At 43.2% G+C, this 10,388-nt stretch overlaps 1 protein-coding gene across 1 annotated transcript in view; it reads left to right on the top strand.

Annotated features, from left to right (window-relative positions):
- The window catches only part of LOC117945891 (myocyte-specific enhancer factor 2D homolog), a 56,552-nt gene that overhangs the window by 39,830 nt on the left and 6,334 nt on the right, over positions 1 to 10,388 (top strand). The window contains exon 2 of the mRNA XM_034873623.1: positions 4,393 to 4,806. Within this exon, the coding sequence (XP_034729514.1) occupies positions 4,753 to 4,806 (54 nt within the window). The 5' untranslated portion in view covers positions 4,393 to 4,752. The remainder of the gene's footprint in view (positions 1 to 4,392; positions 4,807 to 10,388) is intronic.

Genomic DNA, 10,388 nt, shown 5'->3' with positions numbered 1-10,388 from the left:
CAGTAAAAATGGACCTGCAAGAAGACACACACACACACACACACACACACACACACACACACACACACACACACACAAGCAGATAACACATGCTGATGCCTGACCAATATATTGCTACTGCTATCATGCTTTGGTGTTGTATTAGAGACTTATCATGTGGGCATACTCCTCTAAAATCACTAAAAAATTATTTTTAGCAAAACTTTTTCTTTCTTTTCCTTTCTCAATTTTTGTCTGAGAGGGGGCCCACAGTGTCAAAATTGTAAAACCTCTACCCTAGACTAACGACTTGAAAATGTATTTTTAATCCCAGTCTATTACAGATCTTGTTCTGCTCTAATTATCACTTGTATCTGACCCAAATATTGTGCTGAATCACTCGGCAGCAGTCATCTGATAGCGTCACATGTCTCCTTGTAAAAGCCAGCAGAAGGCTGCGTACACTCACATCACGTCCAACCCCAAACCCAGCAGTCTCCCGCTGCATTTTGTGGCATTTGAGTGGTTTGTTTTCTGTGTCATGACTCAGTCACAACGCGCTGGAGCCTCTGACACATCCGGCTTCTGGCAGAAACATAGGTGGCGACGTATCAGTAAAAATTGAGGGCAGAATTGGCCTTAAGGACAGCAAGGCAGGTTGTCAGGAGGAAGGTCACCAGTTCACAAACCTCGACTGGTTTGGAAAATCAGGCTGACGTGCCCTTTAGCAAGTCGCTTAACCCCTGATTGCCCAAAGGAAGCTTCCTATTCTCCCAATGTAGAAATTTGTGGTTGCATTCAGAAGCCATCAGCTGGATCTGTGCATGGCTCAAAGCACGTTGTTGGTGGAGAAAAAAAGAACATCCCCGTGTCAACTTTCTCTTCATGAATAAATGTCAGAACCAAAATATCACCCTTGTGGCTTTCCACCCACATCGTTGGATTAGAAGATTGGAGCTTTAATATGTTTAACGGGCATATCATCAGATGTCTGCGGTAATGATGTGATGCAACATTTTCTAACCGTTCTTTTATGGACTCGTTTTTGTTGAAGGCAAGGTAAAACCTGAGGTGCCTAATCTAAAGCTTAATGGACACATATTTACAGTGATAGTTTCTAATTATACCAATTTTATGCAGGTCTTATACTGTTATGCCAATTTAAATATCTTTTTGTGTATTTCTAAATCTATATGTACGATGAATCTTGTTTGTGGGGCATTTTCGGCCTTTATTTTTCATTGGACAGATGAAGACATGGAAGGGGAGAGAGGTGGGGGGGGGAGACATGCAGCAAAGGGCTGCAGATCGGAGTCTAACCCGGGCCCGCTGTGTCGAGGAGTAAACCTCTGTATGTGGGCACCCACGCTACCAACTGAGCTATCTGGGCGCCACGATGAATCTTTTTGACAGTGCGCTTTCATTTCAAACATATATTACAAATTTGTTTTTGTCTCATCTTTAAAGCATGCTTAAGTTAATATAACAAATCACTTTGTCAAGGCAACCAAAATGGCAATTCAGAAAATATACTTACTTAAGAAATAGGCAAGTGTGCTATAGTTATTGTTTTTATAATATATATTGTTTCTGCAATATTCTAGACACTCAAAATGTAGTGAATATAGCAGCTGTACTTGAACAGTTTCTTCAGGAACTCTAACTTCCTTTACCCCAGTGTGTGCGTTTATGTCCATATTCTCTTAGTGCAACTGTTCTGAAATGTAAAAGAAGAGCTTGTCATTGGGCCCTTGTGATAAAAAACATTCAGGCGGTCCCCAGGGTTCTTATCTGGGTCCGCTGTAGATTCCTAATTATCAGCGTTAATCTTTTTTTCATTGTCCAGAGCCTCTGTGTGGCCCTGGCCTTGCTCAGCGAGGCAGCAGACACACTCCAGGCCCTCTGCTTCCCGTGTGAGAGCGGAGATTCGGCCTGACATCAGACATGGGAAGCGAGCTCCGGCAGCATGAAGGATAAAAGGTCGAGACTTGACCACCCCGGGCAGATAAAGCAGCCTCTTCATGTGTGATCAGCCCGCAGCCTAAAGACAAATCCCTCAGCAAGCTGCCTTTGAACTTCCACCGCAACTAGAGCGCCTCCCCCGACCGCTCGGTGGCTAACAAAGGCCGTGAGCGTGCACGAACACACACACCTCTTCATTATGTAGCTAAATGATGCTACCAACACTTCTTCACTCTGTGGAGCGGGAAGCCAGACGACAAGAATGAATGTACAACATATTGGGAACACCTACTCTTTTCAAAGAAGTACACTAATGAGGGGATCCACGCAGAATTCAATATGCTTTTACTGATCTCTCTTTTTGAATCGGTGCCAGTTAAAAAGGGAGGAGATGGAGATGAAGATGAAGAGAAGCAGAGGATTTAAACATGGATTTTGAAAATGTTTGGGCTGGAACTCGATATTAGAAAGATGTAGCCAGTGGGTTTGCACATCCAGTTCCTGCACATTTGTCTTGTAGAAACCAGGCTCCTTATTCTCCATCAGTGCATAATTCATAGGCAACTCGTTGCCAAAGCAAAGCCAATTGCATCCACTCTAAACGAGCGTGCAGCGCCCACAGCACCACCAAAGGAAAGTCAGTCTTGTGACAGACAATTTTGCATTCTTTGTTTGATAAGAATGGATGTAACTAGAGGGCGTTCTTCTTCTTCTTCTTCTTTTTCTGCTGCTGCTACTTTCCCAGGTGGAGAGAATGCTAAAAATGCCGGAGAGCTGGTGTGGCGTCTGTGCTCACGCCTTTCCAGTTGTTTCAGCTCTAATGCTGCCACTTTGCGCCTTGTGTGTGTGTGTGTGTGTGTGTGTGTGTGTGTGTGTTGGTGTGTGTATATATAGCCAGGCACTATATTTAAAGCTGAACCACAAATAGTAGAAACGGGGCCTAAAACGGTCCTCGCCTCTGTTGCCATTCCTGAGCTGCTGCAGCCTTCTCATTCATTCATGAGTTTGCATGAATTTGCAGAATCTCTCTGTGGGGCTCTCTCTCTCTTCTTTTAAAAAAATGTATAATGCACCCACCCTCTGTTTCTGATTAGGCGTTGTAACATATCGCCAACCACCCTTATTTCATGGTTAGTTAGACGCACGGCGGGATTTGACATGCCTTTTTAACTGTCTTCATCTATCTCTGTGTTGCATGGAGCGAGGCCAGTGTTCAGTTTAGGTAATAAGGCATAATGTCATCACCGGACGCAGAACCGCATAGATATTGTCTTAGGTTTTGGACATCATATTATGGCATAAATGTTGTCTTTTCCTGGTTTTAAAGGCTGCGTTACAGTAAAGTGATGTCTTTTTCTGAACCTACCAGACTGTTATCGCTGTTGTATTATTGGCCTTTACCCACTTAGTCATTATATCCAATTACTGATGATTATTTATCAAAAATCTCATTGTGTAAATATTTTGTTAGAGAACCAATAGTCAACACTACAACATCGTGGCGGTATCGATATCAAAGTATTTTGATATTTGATTTTCTCCATATCGCCCCGCTCTATGAAAAGGACAGTCCCAAATACTTTATAAAGAGTTTGGATGTTTTGTGTAGTTGAATGTAGAATTATTTCCACATATGAAGCCCTGCTAAAATCAACTCAGATCATGTTTAGAGCTGCAAAGATGAATCGCTTAATCGATTAGTTATCAACTATGAAATTAATTGCCAACTATTTGGATAATCGGTTTGAGTCTCTTTCTTCTTTCTAGTTTCCCTCTCTCCTCTGTGACAGTAAACCGAATATCTTTTGAGTTGTGGACAGAACGAGACATTTGAGGACGTCATCTTGGGGAAACGCTCGGCATTTCTCCACATTTTCCGACGTTAAATAGACCAAACGACTAATTGATTAATCGAGAAATGAATCGACCGATGAATCCACACTGACGATAACAGTTTGTTGCAACCCTAGTCGCGTTAAACAGAACAAAACCTGCATCCTGTCGAGGAATCGGGCACAGAACAGGACGGCGTTTTATAAAATGGGAGATATGTGGAATCCACGGCCTCGTCCGCTCTGCCTTTCCATTGTGGGAATCACATCCGGCGTGTCAGGCAACCCCGGCCGGTTGCCGCGGGCGGCCAGCAGATCAGTGATGTGGCGGTGATGCCTCTAATGAAGCTGACACAGTGCAGCCTCCCTCCTCGCGGGCCCCTGAGGGCCTCCTGCTCTGCATGCAGCCCCTCCAACCCACCACCACCTCTTCATGTTTTAGCCCAATGTGCTTCGGAAATGCATTGCTGCATCATTTATTCTCTTGTTGATGACGGGTCGAGGCAAATAGTGTTTGTAGAAGCTAAAGTGGGTCACTGCATACAAACTGAGTCTCTCTCTCTCTCTCTCTCTCTCTCTCTCTCTCTCTCTCTCTCTCTCTCTCTCTCTCTCTCTGCAGGAGCTGCCCAGCTGAGGTGAAGGGGAGGGCATAGGATCCCAGTGCAGCCGGAGTGTGGATGACCTGCCCCCCCGCCCCCTCTGTGGAAAACAGGGCCATGATCTGAAGAGGGCACACAGCACACCAAACCCCATTCGTCCTCTCCTCCTTCTCCCCATTTTATTTTCCATTTCTTTTTCATATACCTGTTGTGAACCGACGGGGCGACAGCCTCCCTGCCCGGCTGCTTCCAACAGAGTCCGCGTCGCACGGAGAGGACCACCCGGAAAAAGAGACCCGACATTTAAGGAAGGAAGACGTAGAGCGTTAGCCCCCCCTCCCCCCCCTTTCCCTTGCCCCTCCCACCGCCACACCGGAAACATGGGGAGGAAAAAGATTCAGATCCAGAGGATCACCGACGAACGCAACAGACAGGTTAGCAAACAATTAAGCGAGCCGACAATGTCTGAATGCATAACGACTTCCTGATTAGCAGCCTAATCAATAACGCAGACGCAGGTGACAAATTAAAGCTGTGATTACACCGACTGCATCTACACTATCATGTTTTGACACCTACTGTTGGTTTAGTAGGCTTCACATACCTTTCAGTAACAGTTCCACTTGGCAAATGTGTTAATATGGCCGAAGATTGGTCTAAAACTGTGTGGACGGAGAGGTTTTTTTTGTTTCAATACTTCAAAATGTAGCCACAGCATCCCCTGAATAAATATTATGCATACTATAAATGCAGCTTAACGCAAAACACATTGGGATTAATAGCGTGCAGCAGCACATTTCAGCACGATGGCTCCCATAGTCAAGCTTTAAATTCATCCAATTAATCTGATGTTAAACTGGCTTGAACTCCCCGTGTAACTAAATAAATCTGTCATGCATCCTGTTCAGATCTAAGAAAGGAACATTTCCACTCCTCCACGACTAAATTCCACCGCGCTGACAGAAAAATGTAACTCATGCGATAACAAATTCCCACAGGGACCCTTTCAGTTTTCACATGTCCCGTGTAGCATGAACAACCTAGTGGCTGTTCTCTCAGCAGTGCCACAACAGAACAATATAACAGCATCCTGTTTAATGAGGCTCATGTGACTCCGCTAAGTAAATCATGGGGGCTTTTTTTTCAGACTCCAAAGCCCTCCCTCTTCCTCCTTTTTACAGTGTAAAACATAGCATGAAAGTATGATATTCTCCCTCACCCCTAACAAAAAAAACACTCCCCAAAAACAGCCTCACCCCCTCTGGTTACATCTGTGGCATTGTCAGAGAGTATGAAAGGGTAAATGATCCAGCTAGAATGAGTCAACTGGTAAATGGGCTTCGCTCCATTGAGCAGATTGAGTAATGGATTTGACGTGCCCACCTTCTAAAGCAGATAGAGAAGAAAGGAGGGGGGGGGGGAGACACAAGACGGAGAGAAACGAGGTGTCTGGCTGAATGAGACCTGTGCAGAGCGAGAGCGAGCTGGCCGTAGGGTTTCGGAAAAAAATCATCCTCAGTTTTCTCCTCATCAATCTTGGTGGGTTGCATTTCCATAAAGGAGAGCAAACGGAGCCTGCGGAGGACGACGGATGGTTATTCATCAGTACACAATTGGCCATAAAGGAGGAAGAGGAGGAAGAGGAGGGGTTGCGTAATGGGTAATGGAGCCAACGTTGGTTATCAGGTGTCAGAGGACTCTGTCAATAAGGTGATTGACTCTGTGGCAACGCACGGCCGTGGTGCCGCTGAATCAGAGATTACTCATTGACCGCGATCAGGCGATTTAACGAGCCATTCGATGGTTTCTTAATCACAAACCGATGGGGGCGATGACACTCTGACGCCTGAATCCAACCGAGTTGACGTTTTGATCCCTGCCGGTCGGATACGTTACTTCCAGATGGCCTTAAACATCCAAACACGGCTGCATATGAGGAAAATATGCAGTATCAACCCATCAAATCATCATGACCCCTCGTAAACATACACGCCACAACTCTCTGTTACCTGTAGGCATTTTGAGCTAGCCGCGCGTATGTCTTCAACGTATCCAGCGGGCGGACACGTACACGCCACTTGCCGTGTTATTGCGAGGAGAAAGCGACGGTTGAGTTAAAGTAACCTGACACGCGGGACACGACCCACGGCCTCCTGGGTGAAAGTCCCGTGTTTAACCCATCTGCCGCCCAGACCAACTCCTGCTACTCGCTACGGCGTGAATTCACACGGCATCGCAAGGTAATGCAAGTCAATGGAGGCCAAACGGCGTTGATAAACACGCTAAAAAGCGAGTATGCGTCTTGATAACACGCCAATAATGGCGTACCGATTGGCGTGTCATACATCCGCTGTTTCATGAGATCCGTCTGGCCGTGTGCGATAACGTTGATGAATATTGTGAGAAGGACAATACTTTCGATAAATAAAGTTGAATTTGAAACAAGTGAAAAGGGAGTAATATTGAACTGTGTTTTTATTGAACATTGAATTGAATATTAAAGGAACCTCTTAAAAAAAGTTACATTTTAATAAACAATTGTCTAGTGATTTTTTTTTTCCTATCAGTCAAAAGAATTCATAAATTCTGCTTTCTTTAAACTTAAAAATGTAATAATACGTCGTAATTAGGTTGTATACAAAAAATAAAAAAAATTAAATATATACATTAAAAACAATTAAAAAATAAAATAAAAAAATAATTGAAAAATATACAATTAAAAATAAAAAATAAAATAAAATGAATTAATAAATTAAAAATATATAATTAAAAATAAAAAGAAAATAAATAAATAAATAAATAAATGAAAAATATATAAAAAAAGAAAGAAAAAAAAGAGGATGTAACATAGGCTGTCTGCTAACCGTGGAGATAATATCTGGGAGGGAGGGGGGGGGGGGGGGGGGGGGGGGGGGGGGGGCAGTGGACCAGGCAAGGTGTAGGCGTGGAATCTGGGGATGTTTCAGTAGCGGGACGTTTATCAACATTCAACATTTAATTTTCCTCAGTTTTAGTAGGAATAACATCATGTAGCCAGGATGTAAAGAAAGGTGGCTGGGAGATAATACTTAATACAACATAATCTACAAGTGTCTTTTGAGATATGTCGCAAGCCTTTCGCAATTTGTTTGTTGCGCCAGTTGAAAAAATTGCGATGCCAATTTAATAATTAAATAAAATACAATATAATGTGCAGCCGTACATGCAAACTAGATTCAGTTCTTTTATCAGTGACAGAACAAGTCGTCTGTCTTGGAGGTGGAACGCAGTGTTAAGCTTTCCACACGCTTGCTCCGTGTTGCTTCAGCTGATGAACAGTGGTGCTTTTTGAAAGGAAATGATCAAATGAATTTGTTTTGGAGTGCATGCAGCCCCGTCACCCTCCTACGTGTTGATTCAGAGACGCTGCCATAAGCTCCACAAAATAAACAGCGTTCAGAGTGTGGGCCCCGGCTGGAAGCACGACAGCATCTCAAACACCACATTTCTTATGGAGACAAAGAAACACGAGGAGGAACAAAAACACAAAACTGGAAGTGCTCGGATTGATCTGATGGGCTGTTGTTTGGGGGTTGGGGGGGTGTCACATCAAATATAACAGTGAAAGAGCTGACTCTCTGTTTGACACTGTGACTCTTCTAGCTGGAGGAGGTGTACCGTCTTCCTTCCAGATATAAAAAAAACATAAATCCAATATTAATCCAACGCCAAGTAAAAGCTGTGCAACATCCAGCGCGATGCAACGGGACATCTCACCCAGTTCCAGGAGTGCAAAGTGGTTTTTAAGGTTCATTATCTGCATAGAGGATGTAAGGACAGAGTTGGATTAGAGCTTGGCGATATGGAACAAATCGGATATCACGATATTTTCTTAATACCTCAATGCCGATATTGCGGCGATAATGTTGGGTTGACTGTTGCAAGTTTGATAAATAATCAGTAATAATGCAGCTACAACGACTAAGTTCATAAAGGCAAATAATACAACCCTCATATGTAATTATGCAACAGTAATTACATACGATTAACAGCTAGAATAGTCTGGTAACTTCAGGAAATTACATCACTTTACTGTCATGCAGCCTTTTAAACCAAAAAAAAACAATACATCCATAGAGAGCTGGGCAATATATCAATATTATATCAATAATATATATAAGACAAGACATAGTCTTAGATTTTGGACATCGTAATATGACATAAGTGTCTTTTCCTGGTTTTAAAGGCTGCGTTACAGTACAGTGATGTAATTTTCTGAACTTACCAGACTGTTGTTTTATTGGCCTTTACCCACTTAGTCAATATATCCACATTAACGATGATTATTTATCAAAATCTCATTATGTAAATAATTTGGGAAAGCACGAACACTCAACTCTACAATATTGTTGCGGTATGGATATCGAGGAATTGGATCAAAAATATTGTGATATTTGATTTTCTCCATATTGCCAAGCTCTACTTCCATATCCTGAAATTATAATATCCAAAATCTAAGACGATATCTAGCCTCATATATCGACGTAGGGCTGGACGAGAAATCGAACGGAGAAGCGGTTATTGATGTATTTTTCCAGTGACGATGATTCGGATAATTTGTTCCTGTTGATAAGGCCAACTTTCTCCTTAGTAACGTTCTGTGATCTTGCGTGTTGTCACGTGACTTCGGCCCAAACCAGCCAGCCGCATGGAAAGCATAACGGAGGATAACTCCAACACCGGAGTCGGAGACCACTTAGCAACTCAAAAAAACGCAGTGCCCGTTGTCTAGAAACCTTTTGGCTGCAGAATACCTGATTTATAACTTAATGAATTATTGTTAATTTATCGTTATCGAGGTGAAAGATACAATGAATCCTGATTGATTTGAGGTCGTAGATCCATGTGGATATAATAGCTTGGATGAACATGAAACTCACCTGGTATCATCAGTATAAAACAGATACAGCTGTGTTAGAAAACATCTGTTTCATTCATAAAAAGGAAAGGGAATGAGTACATGCGAGCATAAAGAGAGAACTCTGTGACTCCCAGGGAGCATTTTGGGATGAAACATCGACCTGAACTCAAACTAGAAACCCAATTAGACATTGAGCAGTTTAAGTCTGTTCACTTTCATATTCTGGGTCAGTTTGGGATGGATTTGGCAACTCTGGAGCAGTGAATTGGACTCAATTGGGACTAAATTTGCTGAATCTGAAGCTCTTGGGTAACTTAGTTTTTAGAGGCATTCAATCCAGATGGAGGGGCGATATCGTTAGCTTGAAGAGATTCGTCCTTTCACTTTGGGACTCCACACTCCTCACGTGGCCATACAACAATATGTACCAGTGTGTATATATACTGTATGTAATATATACTCTGTATATAGACTGTCACATTACACCCAGAGGCGGACTTACCATTAAGCAAAGGTCGGCAATTGCGTTAGGCTCCAAGCTACCAAGGGCCCCGTTATACGCCTCATAAACTTATGGTTATGAGTTGTTTTCTTACTTTTCACCAATTAATTGTATCCTTAAACATTGATTCGCTAAAGTGCTATCCAATTGTTTAATTCATGATGAGAAACTTCCCCCCGGTCCCCACTACATTGGACTATTCCATGTTCGTGTGTTTGTAAACAAACAGCTCAGCATGCTGTAAGCTGGAGGCTACAGACGGTTGGAATATGAAGCAAAGCGACCGAAGTGGTTCTAAAAAAAAAAGGAAGAAGAAGCGGGAAGAAAGCAGAACGTTTTTAGCTAAACTTCCAAAGGTTAAAACCTTTTTCACGACGGCTGCTGACAACGCTAACAATAACGTTACTAAAGAGCAGCAAGAAGCCGGTGCTTGTGCTAGCAATGCTAACACTGAGGAGCTAACCACCGGCAGCGTCAGCCCAGGTTGCTCTAGCAATGCTAACACTGAGGAAGAGGCGCTACCCACCGGCAGCGTGAGCCCAGGTTGCTCTAGCAATGCTAACACTGAGGAAGAGGAGCTACCCACCGGCAGCGTCAGCCCAGGTTGCTCTAGC

The sequence above is a fragment of the Etheostoma cragini genome, chromosome 6 (assembly GCF_013103735.1).
Source record: "Etheostoma cragini isolate CJK2018 chromosome 6, CSU_Ecrag_1.0, whole genome shotgun sequence".
In the NCBI taxonomy this organism is placed as follows: domain Eukaryota; kingdom Metazoa; phylum Chordata; class Actinopteri; order Perciformes; family Percidae; genus Etheostoma; species Etheostoma cragini.
The sequence above is the reverse complement of the archived record's forward strand: the minus strand, read 5'-3'. Positions and strand labels throughout refer to the sequence as shown.